At 38.7% G+C, this 17,490-nt stretch overlaps 1 protein-coding gene across 2 annotated transcripts in view; it reads left to right on the forward strand.

Annotated features, from left to right (window-relative positions):
• The first annotated feature begins 1,895 nt into the window (after window positions 1-1,895).
• The window catches only part of G3BP1 (G3BP stress granule assembly factor 1), a 32,077-nt gene continuing 16,482 nt past the window's right edge, over window positions 1,896-17,490 (forward strand). The window contains exons 1-5 of one of the 2 annotated variants that reach the window (XM_063085428.1): window positions 1,896-2,013; window positions 12,490-12,634; window positions 13,943-14,024; window positions 14,460-14,633; window positions 17,057-17,147. In XM_063085428.1, coding sequence (XP_062941498.1) covers window positions 12,540-12,634; window positions 13,943-14,024; window positions 14,460-14,633; window positions 17,057-17,147 — 442 coding nt within the window. In that variant the 5' untranslated portion in view covers window positions 1,896-2,013; window positions 12,490-12,539. The remainder of the gene's footprint in view (window positions 2,014-12,489; window positions 12,635-13,942; window positions 14,025-14,459; window positions 14,634-17,056; window positions 17,148-17,490) is intronic. The other variant, XM_063085427.1, reaches the window with a different exon arrangement.

Below are 17,490 nucleotides of genomic sequence, written 5' to 3' on the forward strand. Positions count from 1 at the left end.
CCAATCTACTCACATTAGGTTTCAAGTTGGAGGGTCATCTTGTAAAATGCAAATCCCTTAGTCCACCTTTTAAACTCCCTTCAGGGACTTCCCACCATCCTCAGAATAAAGTCCAAATTCTTTAGCATGGCTAACACGGTATTGGAGCTTTCTCATTCCAGAAAACGTTCAGCGGCTTCTCTCCTCTCGGCAGAGTTTTCCCCGTTCCCGCAGGGTCCCCTGACGCCTGTTTCCTGGTTTGGGGAGCACCCAGCCCAGCTCAGTGCGCGTCTGCTGAATGGGTGACGGCGAGCAGGGATGTCGTCTTGGAGCACGGAGGAGCGCTTTGATCATCTCTGACCCCAGCCCTCGGAGCTCAATCAATGCCGAAAGAGCGCGGCTGATGCGGGAGTGGAGCTTTGGGGGACAAGAAGGGACTTTACCATCACTCCAATCTCGGTCCGGCCCCGTGCCAGCAGGCGAGAGGGCATGGCCTGTGCCCAAAAGGCTGCTGCCAGCGCCCCTTTCTCCTTCCAGCCCGGGCTGGGCCGGCCTGCTCGGCTTCTCTCTCCCCCAACAGAGACGCTCCACGTGCTTCATTTCCAAAATTCTCAGCAAAACGGAAGACTCTTTCGCCTGGTCACATGCCTGGAATGAGGACGGACCGGGGCGTGTCAGTGCCTAACGAGTTGGAACCCAAACTATTTCCATATAAAATGCTCATGGTGACCAACAGGGGCTCAACAAAATACCAAGGGACGTGGACTGAAGCAGGCTGGGGCGCCGATTAGCTCCTGAAGTGCTTCGGAAAATTTTTGGGATGTCCCTATAAGAATTTGACTAGTTACTTTTCAAAGGCGTAACGACATGAAGAAATAAGCCCCCCACACCCACAGCAATTAGAAAACTGAATGACAATAGTGGTGACGTACAGGATGTTGCAGAAAGCCCAAACTTGGTCGGGCTTTGTAAAATCCCGTTCCTCAGCAACAACGAGGGAAAACCTCATGGAAACACCACGAGCCGGCCGTCGGGCCAACCTGCAGCAGCACTTGCCAAGAAACAACCGGGTAGAAATGCATGTTCTTAAACTCAACAGTTTCCACATGCAACCTTGTTATAGGATCTCGCGTACACAGCGGGAACTACTCCTCCTTGCCTTTCCTTTAACAGTTGCCCAGCAATAGTGCTAACGATAAGAGCCAGCAAGTGCCCTTAGGCTGCCGCACGGAAAAAAAAAGTTGTAATAAAAAGAAGAAAAAAAAAAAACCCGGGAAACTTTGCCACTTGGTTCCCCGGGTACCAAACTGTGCGGAAAAAGCGGGAGAGGGGGCCTCAGGGCCGGGACCCAACAAGTGGGGAAAAGAAAGGAAAGAGGGCAGAAGCCAGAGTCCGGACAACCTCGTAACCGCCCGAGAGGGCACAGCGGCCCAGCGCCTCGGTCTCTTTGGAGCAGTCCAACCACCGTGTCAATCAGCTCCTTCCGGCATTGCGATTGGTCGAAGGCTTCCTTGGCCTACCAGGCACCCACCTCCTAGTTGCTTGGGGTTTACTTCCCCAAAGCACACGGGCCTTACCTTTTGGAGCAACCGCTCCTGCATTGAAAACGGATCTCCGCCCAGAGGAAAACGTTTCAACGAATGAGAGCAGCCCAGCGTACTTATTGGCTGTCATGAGTATCGATCAAAGAACTTCCCACCCTCCTTTCCGATGTACCTTCCAGTTATTGGTCTCTCTTACTGCCAATCCGTTACTAGGGGAACGAGATCCTCACAGTCGTATAGGCACGAGCCAAAGTCAATCAAGAGCCACGCCTTCATCCTGATTGCGTACCCAATTGCTGTTCGAAGAGCCCAGAGGACGAAGTCTGGATTGGTTGTCCGCTCGCCTGGCCTGGCCGCAACAAGTTAGGCTGAGTCGCGGGTATATAGACCGGTGGCAGAGCACGCGTGTGTGCGGACGCAGTTGCGTGGGGGTCTTTCCTTCCTCCGTGTTGTGGAGAAGAGCTTGTTCCTCTCCCGCTCAGCCGCGCAGGTACGCCGGGGCGTGGGCGGGGCAGAGCGGCCTGTGGACAAGGACAAGCTGGGGCGGTGAGAGGTCGTGCGGCCGCGCGAGGCGCGTCCCCCCACCCCCACCCCAACGGCCGCAGGCGCGCGCGGCGGGCGGGCGGACGGGCACGCAGCGGCTCCCCGCCCCCCTGCCACTGGAGCGCGTGGCCGTGTCCGCCGCGTGCGCGTGTCTCGTCCAACGGCCGCGCGGGGCGGGAGCGAGCTCGGCCGCCGCCCGGGTCCCGGGGCGAGCTCCAGGGCCTTGGCGCCCCGCGAGGCCGGGAAGCGTGTGCGGCCGCTGGCCAGTCCTTCCCGTCCGACCGCCCACTACGCGCCAGCAGAGGCTTTCCTCTCCCGGGCGAGGGGCTTCCGCCTCGCCAGGACCCGAGGGTGGATTTTATTTAGGGGCGGGCCAACGCTAACGTGCGCCTAGAGCCTTTTCGGCTCGCAAAGCAGAAGTGCCGGCCTTTGGTCTTACAGGGATCAGCGAGTGCGTGGATGATGAGTGATAACAGGAATTAATACTCTTTCTAAGCCCCCACTGTGTGCCAGGAACTGTGCTGAGCAACTTGTCTGCCTCATTTAATTCTCGCGACGACCTTGTGAGGTGGGTGCGATTATTCTTCTGCAGCAGACTGGGGCACAGAGGTGGAGTGGCTTGGTTAAAGGCACACGGCCGGTAAGGGGCAGCAGGCATTTGTGTCCAGGCTCCCTGACTCCTAGCTCCCAGAGCACTTGTCCCTGGGGGCCGCATTAGTCTCGAATGCCAAATGCGAGAAGACTTCGCGGCATTCGTACTTAAGGCCAGTTACGGGCTTCCAGGGAGAGCGGAGTTGGAAGTGGGATAATGACAAAGGAAAAGGGTTTGGGCTTCCTTCCTACATGTATTTGTACAGATAGGTGATAGAAGTGCTGCCGTAACAGCCTCTAGAACGAGTTGAGGAAAAACATGGAGTAAATGCAAATGAACATGGACTATGTTCTTTATCAAGTCTGGAACTCATAGCGTGGTGATGCGAAGTTCCCGCCAGCGGGAAGTTAGGCTCCGATGTTAGACCTTGTATCTTTTTCCTTTATTTTAATCGGAGCCGACTTTTGGAAAACGACCTTTGAAAAGATTAAAGTTGAAGAACATGAGGGCGATGAATTTCAGAACACACCAGCATGTGTGGGTTAAAATTTGAAATTGGAATGGAAAGGATGACGCCCAAGTACAGTATAAATTTGACCTCTGTGAAGCTTATCACACTAGGTGAATTACCGGTGACTGAGATATGTTGGAAAGTACACTTGTGGCAGATGGGATCTTGTGTGGATGAATGTTTGTCTATATTCAGTTTATTTAGTATTTACTGTGCTAGGCTCCTGTTAGGCAAAAACGTAGAAGATGCCTTATCTTCAAGGACTTGAATTTATATTTTGCTAGTAGTGTTGTACTCTAGTTTATTTTAAAGCCAGTGTACTCCATGGTTTAATGAAATAAATGTTTCTGGGTTGCAGGTCCAAAACTTTACAACACAAATGTCTCTGAGACAAAACTACATTAAACGTTTGGGACCAGCTCTTCTGAATTTTAAATTGAATGGCTTTTAACCTTTTTTTTTTTTTTTTTGAAAAATTTTATTTTGCTGTATACATAATGCACATTCTTGTAAAGAAACTAAAAACTGTAGGAGGTTTAATATTTGTGTTTCTATTTACCAAGTACTTTTCGCATGTTTCTTAACAGAAAGTAGCAGTAGATAAGGGATGAAAGTATTGCATGGACAAGTCTTATCTTTGTTGGCGTTGCCATAAATAACAAATTGCTTTAGAATATAACATTGTTTTACCTGCAGCTTGTCTTGTGTAGCAATTCCAGTTACTTGCATTTGGAGACCTGTTAACTTAAGACCTGAGATGAGCAATTTATTAATTGTTAAAACAGCTCAACTGTTAAGTTTGAGTTCAGCTAATTTTATTACTGCTTGAGGGAAAACATCAGAATGAAGTTATACCTTATGTATCAATTGAGGGAAAATTTTGTTAGTTTCTTCAAATATTGAGAAAATACTGTTCTTGGCCTCAGGCATATGGTTATCACTTGAGCAGGAATATGGAAATTATGTGATTATTTCACAAATTGGTGCCCCAGCAGATCACTTGTGCATTCATTTATCAAGAACAAGTGAATTGAAGCAAATTGTGATAAGATTTGTGGCTCCCTACTTCCCAACCAAGTCAGGTTACTGTTGTTGCTCAGTGCTTTCAGCCTAAGCTTTTGTACCTTTTCTAACAGGTAGAAAAGTAGGCAGATCTTTGTTCTTTATTTCACTCGCACCTCAGTTTGCTGTTCTCAGCTAACAGTCCACTAAGGGAACATTAGAAGATTTTGGTAATGTTTGTGACCTACTTTAAAGCAGTTTTTTGTGTGTGTATGTGTGTAATTTATATTATGGATTTTTCTTCTTTACTTATTTTATTACCTTGCATTGAAAGTAAAGTGTAGACATTAGTATTAAATTTTCATAGGTTTGTGGATTGTATATGGTTCTTAGGAGGATGGATGGGGGCCAATGTTAAAGGGTGAAACTTAATAATAAAGCCTGAATTTGTGACTAAAACCAATTTTTTCTTTTTGTCAGTTTAATAAAACTGCCTGCTTGGTCTTTTAACATTTTGCAAAGATGTTGGCTTTTTAAAAATTTTAAAATTCAAGTAGGCCTTGTATGTTGTTCATTTAAGTATACTGTGCTTTATAAAAGACTGCCTTGTACAAGATTATTACTGACTTTACAAAGGTGGATAATTGTCAAAGTAGGTAGGTTAAAAAAAAGAAAAGCTGGTTCCCCCTGCGGTTGTCAGCAGCTAGTGGGAAAAACCTTTCATAGTACAATACTGTCCTTCCAAGCCCTGGAGTTAAATTTAGGTGTAGCAGCTTTAGTTGGTGATCACACTGTGATGGTTAACTAGGCTTATATTTTAATAAATATAAATTTTTGTTTTTATAAATATAAATGTAATTTTGAGAAAATTCAGCTATTTACTTTTTAAATTTTTTTCCAGTACTCTTGGATACCCTGTTTGGCCTTTGTTGGGAAGACTGAATTGGAAGTCAGGTGATAGCGTTAAGAGCTAGGAATAATCCACATATGAAGAGCGAAGTCTGCTTTACAAAGTGGAAAGCAATTAAAAATCTCACACAGGCTGTGGCTTAGTAAATAAGGTCTTTAGATGACTTTAAGTGATACATCCCTTTCTGTCAGGTGGCCATCTACCATGTTGTAACATTGCTTAGCTTTTTAGCATGCATGCTGTATTTTAGGTATTTAGTAAAAAGTAAGATTAAAGATGATTCAGAAATCTGGCTTCCTGGATGGAACGCACATCCACCTTTGTATGGGTGTAATCTTTGGTGGCTATTAACTTGATGGCTATATAATAGCATCATGGTGTATTTGTATAGCCCTTTGTATATTTTAAAATGCTTTCACACATTTTGGATATTTTCTTATTTTTACTGAACGAAGAACTAAAGCTCTGAAACCCAAATAGTTGTCTACACTATTTTGTACAGCATGTGGTACTTTTTTTTTTTTTTTACAAGGTAGTTCTCCTTTATTTGAGTTATTCAGTTAAAGACAGAGTTTAGCAGAGACTTCTGTTTGGGGATGAAAACATACATTTTTTTTTTTTTTAATTTTATTTTGTCGATATACATTGTGGCTGATTATTGCTCCCCATCACCAAAACCTTCCTCCCTCCTCCCCGCCCCCAACGATGTCCTTTCTGTTTGCTTGTATCAATTTCAAGTAATTGTGGTTGTTATATCTTCTCCCCCCCCCCCCCGGGTTTTTTGTGTGTGTGTGTGTGTGTGTGTATGTGTGTGTGTGTGAATTTATATATTAATTTTTAGCTCCCACCAATAAGTGAGAACATGTGGTATTTTTTTCTGTGCCTGACTTGTTTCACTTAATATAATTCTCTCAAGGTCCATCCATGTTGTTGCAAATGGCAGTATTTCATTCGTTTTTATAGCTGAGTAGTATTCCATTGTGTAGATGTACCACATTTTCCGTATCCATTCATCTGATGATGGACATTTGGGCTGGTTCCAACTCTTGGCTATTGTAAAGAGTGCTGCAATGAACATTGGAGAACAGGTATACCTTCGACTTGATGATTTCCATTCCTCTGGCTATATTCCCAACAGTGGGATAGCTGGGTCGTATCTGCAATTGTTTGAGGAACCTCCATACCATTTTCCCTAGAGGCTGCACCATTTTGCAGTCCCACCAACAATGTATGGGAGTTCCTTTTTCTCTGCAACCTCGCCAGCGTTTATTGTTCAGGGTCTTTTGGATTTTAGCCATCCTAACTGGGGTTAGATGGTATCTCAATGTGGTTTTGATTTGCATTTCCCGGATGCTGAGTGTTGAGCATTTTTTCATATGTCTGTTGGCCATTTGTATTCTTCCTTAGAGAAATGTCTACTTAGCTCTTTTGCCCATTTTTTAATTGGGTTGCTTGTCAGCATGTGGTACTTAATAGGATACTACAGCCAGCTATTTCCTTACTCAAAAAACTTAGAAGGATTCAGAATCTGGAAGGTATGATTGTGGCACCTGTCTTTCCAGGCTTCTCCCATACTCTGTTTATGCAAGCCTATAGGCTGTGCCTCAAGTACACCTGTGTTTGTGGACTCTGAGCTTGCCCTTAGAGTTTCCTGGGGTGTATCCACCTCTGTCTTATGGAATCTAAAGGATAGGAAATTCATGTTTTGAGAAATTTGATTATAATTAGTATTAACTGTAATGTATTTTTTCATCTTCATGAGAAATAACATAGATGTTTCCTTGTTTATGAACCTGACTAGTTTTTAACTTTGGAGTGAAGAAGGGATGCTCTAAGGAAAAAGATAGTGAATTGTTAAGTTTTTTGATTCTTGAAGTTTTCACTCAGGAAAACATAGTATATGTATTTTTCTAACATATTTGATTTGTCTGGAAAAGATAATTTTTGATTTATAGAAGAGTTGCAATGCAGAGGTCTTGTTTACCTGTTAACCCAACTTCCCTAATGTTAACATCTCATATAATCATGGTACATTTAGCAGAACTAAGAAATTAACGTTGATAAATTGCTGTTAACTTAATGGCAGACTGTATTTGGATTTCTTTAGTTTTTGTACTAATGGCCTTTTTCTGTTCCAGAATTAAATTCGAGATGCCACATTGCATTTATGTTTCCTTAGTCTCCTCTGATCTGTGACAATTTTGTCTTTCCTTTGTCTTTTATGACATGACACTTTTGATCTCATTTGGGTTTTTCTGATACTATGATTAGACTGAGGTTATGGATTTTGAGGCAGAATACCACAGAGGTGACTTACCTTTCATATCACATCATATCAGGGGTGCATAATGTTGTTATTGTTTGAATTTAACCTTGATCATTTGGTTAAGGTAGTGTCTGTCAGGGTAATATTCTTCCTCTTTCTATACTATTCATTAGAAGCTAGTCACTAAGTCCAGCTCACATTCAAGGTGAGGGAGGAATTAGGCTCTACTTTCAAGAAGGAGGAGAATCTGTGAATTAGTGAACATGCATTAAAGCTACTGCTAATTAATATTTTTGGGGGAGATACTTTGAAGCCATGTAAATATCCTGTTTCTCCTTATATTTCACTCCTTAATTTTAGCATTTATTAGTAGACCTTGCCTAAGGTTATTACTGCCTTGTTCTAATGGTGATTCTTTATTTCCCTCATGCCTTCTACGTTAGTTTATTTATTCCAAATGAAAAGTGTCTATTTTTTTTATTGACTCATAATTGATTATACATATTTTTGGGATTCAGTGTTGACATATGTTGATCAAATCAATACTACTAGTATGTATATTGTTACAAATCGTACTTGTTCTTTTTGCGCCTTGTCCAGTCTCTCCCTATACCCCTCTTCCTCCCCACTCCCACCACTGATAACCCTAGATTTCTTATCTTCCTCTGAAAGAGTAATGGTTACTCTGTTGATTTGTTGCCTAGATGATCTGTCCAATGCTGAGAGGTGTGTTCAGGTCCCCTGGTATTATAGAGCAGATGCTTCTTCTGTCACTCTGGAATGGGCTTTGTGGAGAGAGACATCCTCTTCTTTTCTTTGTTCTCTGCTGGTGACTCTCCTTGTGTCAATGCACTCAAGTGGCTGGTGGACCATCTGCATGGTGGTTGTGCCGTCTAGCCATTTTTGTGGCAGCGTGGTTACTGTGGTGGCTGTGGTGGGCCACCCACATGGAGCTGATGTTTTTGGCATGCACCTTGGCGCTGGTAGTGTGCCTGGTTGTGGGGGATCCGGGGTCCAGTTCTCACCTCCATGCCCTAGGCCTCCCGGTGGGGCCCTGAGGCACTCTTCTACATTATTTTAAATTCTTTATAAGGAAGATTTGTCTCTTCTCCCCCATATTTTTTTTATTGTCATTAATATCAATATAGGCTCATGAATATTAATTTTTACTTATCTATTTATTAATACTTATTTTGTTGCTCCTGTGCTTTTTGATGCTTCCCTTTTTTTTTTTTAAGTTTTTTCTTCCATTAATTACCAAGCACTTCATGCTCATCTCATATTTTGCCTGTCTCAGGTCTAGAATCAACCATTTCTCCAAGAAGCTCTCAGGAAGAATTTTGAAGGGAGGTAACAAGTGGTAAATATGAAGAATTTGGAAAATAGATTGACAGTTGGCTCAGTGATGGTGATAGTGCTCTTGCTCTGAGCACAGATGTTGACTTCTGTATTAAAATTTTTCTGATTCTAGGAAAACATTTTTGTTTCTCTTACAATTTAAAGAACCAAATTTGAAATGTTTGAATATATGGCATAACCTTGAAACAAAATTTACAGCACTTTAATATATACTTATGTTGGTACACACAAACCCCTTGCTCTTTATTTTTTCTTAGTGTTTTGATAAAGTTATTAAAAATAGAGTAAAAAGACCACTTAGATACCATTGTTCTCGGAGTTGACAATTAACATTTTGTATCACTTTTTAAAGTTTTTGAAGACTTCTTTTTTTCCAATATATGTTCCATTCGCTTCTCTTCTCCCTGATAACCCTTTTTTGTGTCTTCCTTTTAAGAAAACTTTTAAAAACAGCCTTATCGAGGTATAATTGACACAATAAACTGCACATATTTACAGTGTAAGATCTGATAAGTTTTGATATGTATATACACACAAAACTATCACCAAATTAGGATAGTGAACCTATCAATCATCCTCAAAAGATTTCTCATGCCTCTTGTATTCCTTCTTTCCTGTCTGTTTGCTCTCACCCTTCTGCCCCCTGGAAATATCTGATCTTTCTGTCACTGTAGATTAGTTTGCATTTTCTAGAACTTCTATGTAAATGGAATCATATGGTGTATGTTCTCTTTTTCTTTTTTAATTACTGAATGCTGGTCCATTGTGTTGACATAGCACAGCTTGTTTATCCACTCACCTGTTGGTGGATATTTGGTCTGTTTTTAGCTGTTTTTGTCTGTTACAAATAAAGCTTCTGAACTTTGTGTACAAGTCTTTGCATGGATATGTGCATTTATTTCTCTTGGGTAAATACCTTAGAGTGGAATGTCTGGATCATATGGTAAATGTGTTCTTAACTTTTTAAGAAGTTGTCCAACTGTTTTCCAAAGTGGTTGTACCATTTAACATTCCTACCAGCAGGGTTCAAGGATTTCAGTTTCATCATATGCTGGCCAATATTGTGTATGGTCAGCCTTTTTAATTATAGTCATTATGAGAGGTGTGTAGTGGTACTTCTCTGGGTTTTTTTTGTTTTGTTTTGTTTTTTAAAAGATGACCGGTAAGGGTATCTTAACACTTGACTTGGTGTTGTCAGTACCACGCTCTCCGAAGTGAGCTAATCAGCCATCCCTGTATAGGGATCTGAACCTGTGGCCTTGGTGTTATCAGCACTACACTCTCCCAAGTGAGCCACAGACCGGCCCTTACTTCTCTGATTTTAATTTGCATTTATTTGTTTACTAATGATCAGTTTTTTAAAAATTATACATTCATATAATTTCTTTGGTGTGAAGTGTTTTTAAGTCTTTTGCTTTTTGGGGGGTTGGGGGGTTGGATGACTGTTCTGGGCATCTGAACTCTTGACCTTGGTGTTATAACACTGTGCTCTAACCAGCTGAGCTAAACGGCTGGTCTGCCTGCTCATATTTTGTGGAGTTGGTTATTCAGTTTTGAGAGTTCTTTATGTGTTCTGGATACAAGTTTTTTAAATCAGATAAATGCTTTGCTAATATTTACTTCCAGTTTGTGGGTGTCTTTTAATTAATAATATAGTGTCTTCTGCAGAGCAGAAGGTTTTAATTTTTGTAGAGTTCACATTATCAATTTGTTCTCTTATAAATGCTTTTGTTGTATCTAAAATCTTTGCTTAACCCAATGTCATACATATTTCTCCAGAAGTTTAGTTTTAGGTTTTACATTTTGGTCTGAACCATTCTGAATTAAATTTATATATGGTGTGTTCGGAGTTAAATTTATATATGGTGTGAGGCATGAAAATTGAGGTTCTAGGTTTTTTTTTGGTTTTTTTGCATATGGATATCTAATTATTCTGGTACCATTTGTTGAGAGGAGTATCCTTTTTCCACTGAATTGTCTTTTTGCACTTAGGAAATCAGTTATCCATTTATGTATAGGTGTATTTCTGAACTCTGTTCCATGGATTAATTTGTCTTTTTTTTTATGTCCAGCCTGTTTTAAAAAATACATGACATAATGTATCTATGAACAATATCTGGTATTGCTTTGTGTGTACTAAAAACACCTTTAGACATATTTAAGGCTGTCATACAGTACGTACTTGGCAACTGACTTTTTTCATTTTAAGATCTTTTTGAGATCTATTTTATGCTGACTTTCTGACAGCTACTAAAAGGGTGACTTTATGTTTTGGTTTGCTAGGGACAGTCCTAATTCACTCCAGTTAACCTGGTATAATTATTAATAGTACTAGTTTTCAGTCTTATAAGTGTGCATGTGGTTATCTGTGAATAAACCAGTTTATTATGCATTTTCCATTTGAGGGATATGTAGGTTGTTACCAATCTTATATTTTAGAAGTAGGGTGGCAGTTTCTTTTGTATATATACCTAAGAGAGAATTGCTACATTATTCATCAGAGTGTTTTTGATTTTATTAGATATCTACACAATTGTTCACTACTGTGGTTGTTCCAGTTGAGACTCTATCTTCACTCCATCTTCAGCAGTCTTGCAGGCTCTCTTTTCCTACTTGCTTTTAGTGTTTGGTATCGACTGAGATTTTAATACTTTGGGGGATCTCTGGTGAGAAGTATAGGTTTTAATTTACATTTTACTGCTTACTTAGTCTTTGTTTTGTTTGTTAGCCATTTGGTACTTTCCTGGGAACTGCTTGTTCCATTTCCTTTGGCTGTTTCTCTCGAGTTATTCTTTATTTTAGTGACTTACATGCAGTTTTATATAAGTTCTGGATACCGATCTTTTGTTATGTGGTACTATATTTTTTCTTTTATAACTGGCATTTATAGTGGACTGTTCAGTCATTTTGCTATTTTTAACTTTGTTAGAAAGAGTAAACTCTGCTATTCAAAATTCCAGTAATTAGATCTGTACATATCCCTCTGCTTGTATGTTTAAGTTTAGGATGGTTTTCTCTCTCCCCCTTCCTTAAATGCAAAATTAGATTATCTCATATCAGATTTTTTTTCAAAAAAATTTTTATTTTTATGATAGCTGACAGTGATTGAGGATTTACTGTGTAGCAGTTGCCTTTCTTATTTAGCACTTGGAAGTATTAACTTAAAACTTTGTTAGTTTTGAGGTAGTAGGGATTATTTTGTTGAGTAAAGACATCTTATTTGTAAAGTTCCTCCCATTTTAATTTTGATATTCTTTTTTGTTTCCTTATAAAATGGACTAATAAGCATATTTAATAATTTTTAGTTTTGTAGTTTCTTTTTTAAAGATACTAAAATTTTATCTGATTTAGATGGAGTAGAAAATACGATAGGTTGTACCTGGATATCAAAGCTGTATCATTTAAGATTATTGCCCTTGAATCTAGTATTGCCACAATTAAGAATGTGATTGTAATTTTATAACGGAGATGCTCTTAACTGGGTTTAATGACTTAAGAAAATTATGATAAGATGCATGTTGGAAATACATATTTTTGAGGTTTTTAAACATATTCAGTTTAAGAAAATTGAATATTGGGGATAATGATGAATTCTTCATAGTGATTTTTCCCCCCATATTTTCATCTAATTGCCATAAATTTGAGTGTATGAAATCTCACTTTGTCTGTGTGGGTTTTGTTCTTAAAATGTTTATTCCTTTCTAAAACCAAGAATTGCTTAAGTGATCTGAGTTGGTTTCATTTAAATGATTTCATTTTTTCCTCTTGTGTTTGATCTTTCAGGTTGGACATATTTGAATTTTTTTTTTTTCCAGGTTGAATTGATCAAAGCAATGGTTATGGAGAAGCCTAGTCCCCTGCTGGTCGGGCGGGAATTTGTGAGACAGTATTACACGTTGCTGAACCAGGCCCCAGATATGCTACATAGGTAAGACATTTTTCTCCTGCATCCTCTAATGCTGGTTTTCAGTATATGGATACTTTTCCTTGAGAGTCTCCCATTTCATCATCTTGTGCCTTATAGGGTTATTGCATGATAGTACTTTGCACATAAGTACCAATAAATAATAGCCGTAAAAGTTATATGAGAGTTTCTAAAAAGTTATAAAAAAGTTAAAAAAAAAAAAAAAGTTAGATCAAGTTATCTAAAATTATACACTATGAGAAAATAACATCTAAAAGTGTAGAGGTATAATCATGCATTACTTAGTAAGAATGTATCGAAGAAGATCAAAGACTTCCTGTAATAACATACTTTTGTGTTGACATGCTTTAAAAAATTGGAGTATCATTTTCATAGAAATGATGCATGCTTGTTGTGGATTAAAGAACAGATGTATAAAACAAATTACAAAAGTATCCAGTAATTCAGTAGCAGTTTTACTGTGTACATTCAAGCATGTTTTAATATACCATCTTTTAACTTTTGACTTGATAATTTAGGGTCATTTTTCAGGGTAGCACATGTATCATGTTAATTTCAATGGCTCCAAATTTTTTATTTTATAGAGAGGTAGTATACTTTAATCCCCTAATGATGGAAATGTAGGTTGCTTCCATTATTTCTTTTTACGAACAACGTTGCATTATTTGAAACTATATTTATTGTGGATTTGTTAGAATAATTTTATAGAAGTTCCAAAATGTGTATCTGCTGGACTAGAACTATTTTTTTTCTTTATGCTTTGACCAGTTTGCATATTGGATACCACGTGATTGTCAGGTACAAAAGAAAATTTACAGATTTTTTTTCAGTAGAGGATTTGCCCTTGTTTTGAAAATGGAAAATAGCTCTTGTGGTTTTTTTCTTTTTGCTCACATACATTTTCAAATATAAAAGGACTCTCCAAGTTTATGGATAGTATAGCTGTCTCCAGCCTGTTTTCTTCCTGAGTGAAAACAGGAACTTCTGTTTTATTTTAAGTGGACTTCCTGGCATGAACTACAAGATTTTTCTCAACATGATCATTCTGCTCTGAAACCTGGAACTTGTGACTTACAAAACAAATGTTCTACATCATTGACCAAATCCATTCCCATTTAGCAAATGTTGACTGAGTGGCATGTAGGGGATAGATAGGTGCTTCCATACGGAGATGAAAAAGAAAACAAATTCCACTGAGGCTAATAGCTACCAAACATGAAAATTACCTGGTCTTAGGACACTTCATGATGACAAGTAAATTATCTTTTTCTTTTCTTTTCTTTTTTTTAAAATTATCTTCTCATTGCACAGATTTTATGGAAAGAACTCTTCTTATGTCCATGGGGGATTGGATTCGAATGGAAAGCCAGCAGATGCAGTCTATGGACAGAAAGTAAGCATACCAAGCTTTATTTAGGCCATTAAGCAGCTAGAAAATAACCTATAAAATTGATGAGGATGCGTGCTTAAGATTTTTCAACTTCTTAGTGGAAGTTTAGGTATCTAATCACTATTTGATTAATGTATTTGTTGAAATGCTTATGTGATGTTACATTTGTTCATTTTGTATGATGTATTGGGAAGTTTTCCAGTGTTAGAAGATACTTAGTTTTAGCATAGGAATCATCTTTTCTAAACTTAAAATTAATTCAGGACAGTTATTTTAAAAAGCTCAATTGTGGTCACTGGGAATAAAGTATACAAAGGTAATTTAAAGTAGTCTTTGGATTTTATAATTTAAACATGCACATTCTCTTTGCCTGTGTTGTGTTGGAAGTTTTTTTGGCTGGGGGTTGTATAAATTTTAACTCTTGCCTTGATTCCTTAGGAAATCCATAGGAAAGTGATGTCACAAAACTTCACCAACTGCCACACCAAGATTCGCCATGTTGATGCTCATGCTACTCTTAATGATGGTGTGGTGGTTCAGGTGATGGGGCTGCTCTCCAATAACAACCAGGCTTTGAGGAGATTCATGCAGACGTTTGTCCTTGCTCCTGAGGTATGTGTAGGAACGATTATTGGTGCTGTAGTAATCAAATATATAAATAAGGAACAGTAAAAGGTTATATGTATCTTTATAAAAACCTTTTTTTGAAATTTCAAACTTACAGAAAAGTTGAAGGAATAGTATAATAACTCTTATATACCCCTTACCCAGTGCCATTGTCTACACTTGGCCACACATGTATAATTCTTTTTCTATTTACCTATCAGTTTTTTCCTTCTAAACCACTTGAAAATGAGTTGGAGACATTGTATTCAGTCATCCTCAAATACTTAAGTAGGCATTTCCTAAGAATAAGGAATTCTCCATAACCATAGGACAGTTACTAAGTTCAGGAATTATTGATGCAATGTAATTATCAACCTATGGTCTATGTTTAAATTTTGGGAATGATCCCAGTAATGTCCTTTACAATTTTTTTTTCCTGGTCCAAGTTTGAGTCCACAATTACACAGTACATTTACCTGCCACGTTTCTCTATTTTTCTTTAATCTGCATTAGTTCCTTAATCTTTTGTTTTTCATGGTATTGACGTTTTTGAAGAGTACAGTCACATTACTTTGTGGTATGCTTCATAAATAAATGTATTTCAGTGCCTGACATTAGATAGGCACATGATGTCATTTAGTCCTATAAATGATATTAACTTTGGTGTTCACCAGGTTTGCCAGTGTAAAGTTTTCCTTTTCTGATTTGTAAATAAATTATGGGAGATTCTTTGTGACTGTGCAAATACCCTGTTCTTTATCAAACTTTCATACTCTAACTTTAGCATTCGTTGATAATTCTTGGCCGGAATCAGTTGCTACTCTGATGATGAATGGAGATTTTCTAATCCCATCAATCTGTATTTATTAGTTGGCATTCTACTATGAAGAACTTTCTCTTCTCTCTTAACTGTCATCATTCATGTACTCTTATTTAATAGATTATAATCCATTACTAACTTTATATCATATCTAAAATGTCTCAGATCTGGTCAGTGCGAACTCCTTTATGCTGCCTTTTGTAGCTTTTCTTTTTTGGGGGGGGGGGGGGGACACTTTGTAACTTTGTGGTACAAGATATTCCAGGCTCATCTTGTGCTGTTTCTGCCCGAGCCCCTATTCTGGAATCAGCTGCTTTTTCAAGGAGCCCTGGTTCTTTTAAGTTATGCTTGTCATGAAAGGATCACAAGTTTATGTTGAATAATTGCATTTGTACTACCTTCTAGTCTGGTCCAGACTGAACAAGGTCAGGAAGCCTGTACGGTTAAGCATATAGAGGTGGCTCAATAAGAACTTGCTGAATAAATGACTGTTTTCTCTAGCATTAATTTAAAAATGATTTTCTGTTTAGGATAGCACACCTAAAACCTTTTTACTGTTTGAATATGAAACAACTTTCTATTTGAAAAATCACATGAAGTCATTTTTGTCATGATTTTCAGAATAAGGCTTAGGTTAAACTGTAAAGACTTGATGGACTTCTAAATATGGAAAGAATCAATCGCATGGAGTATGATTGTCAGTGATATGTTTTGTTACATTTTTTCTTTAAAGGGAAGTATCTTAACTTCACCTTAGTGTTGCCTAAACTATTTCATTTTTTTTTTTTTTTTTTTTAAAGATGACCGGTAAGGGGATCTTAACCCTTAACTTGGTGTTATCAGTACCACGCTGTCCCAAGTGAGCCACGAGACGGCTCCTACATAAATTATTTCATTTAATATGCAAAGCACTGGTTATATGTTAATATCCCTCTTTTTGTAGATGAGGAAACAACCTTAGAAATAAAATAACTTGTAAATGATATAGTTGTTTTGGCTCAGGAGTGTCTTTTGGCTGCTGGCCAGTAGGAGGCTCTGAATACTTGACCTTGGTGTTATACCACTGTGCTGTACCCAACTGAGCTAACTGGCCAGCCTTAGGAGTGTCTTATACCTTGTGTGAGCAAACTTTTTGGCTACACCACCGTAGAGTGCTTGTATCAATATTCTTGGATACAGATATAGGGAATTTTAAATAATGAAGTTACTTGAGGTGTGTGGGCTGTGGCATCTTACATACTTAGAGCTTTATTAATTTTTGGTTGTCCTTCTGGTAGTAAGGAGATAAATGTTTTGAGCAAATGAAATATATTTGAGTGTAGTCTTTTTATAGCCATAGTGTACGGCAAGGCTTTTCAGTCTTGGCATTGTTGACAGTTTGGGTTGACTAATTCTTTTTTGTTGGGGGGCTGTCATGTGCATTGTAAGATGTTTAACAGCACCCCTGCCCTCTACTCGGTAGTTGTCAGTAGCACTCCTCTGTTGTGAAAACTGAAATGTTTCCAGACATTGCCAGATGTCTCCTTGGGGCATTTGAGAACCACTGATGTAGAGTGATGTGGCTTTTTAAGTCTGTTGAATAAATGAAAACTTTTTGTTGGCATTGCAGGGCTCTGTTGCAAATAAGTTCTATGTTCATAATGATATCTTCAGATACCAAGATGAGGTCTTTGGTGGCTTTGTCACTGAGCCTCAAGAGGGTAAGTAGTGAAACACTGTAAGTTACTTGTCTAAATATTTTTAATGCCATGAGACTGACCTTAAGAGACTATGGGTTTCTTAAATATTTTTATTATACTTCATTAATAGCACAAGACGTATGAAGAGAAATGAAGGATCTGAGGTCTTACACTACTTAAAGCTAATAGGTTAGCTTACTTCATGCATGTTGTAGAAGACATAAGACTCCTAGGTCAGTAGTGGATAGGTTATCACTCACAGCAATAATAGTAGCATTTTTGCTACAGTTCCCACAGGACACCATGAAGAATACTGGATGGTACTTGTACTACAGTGTGTTGTGTCGAAGGAATGGAACCCTGA

Source organism: Cynocephalus volans, chromosome 2 (assembly GCF_027409185.1).
Source record: "Cynocephalus volans isolate mCynVol1 chromosome 2, mCynVol1.pri, whole genome shotgun sequence".
In the NCBI taxonomy this organism is placed as follows: Eukaryota; Metazoa; Chordata; class Mammalia; order Dermoptera; family Cynocephalidae; genus Cynocephalus; species Cynocephalus volans.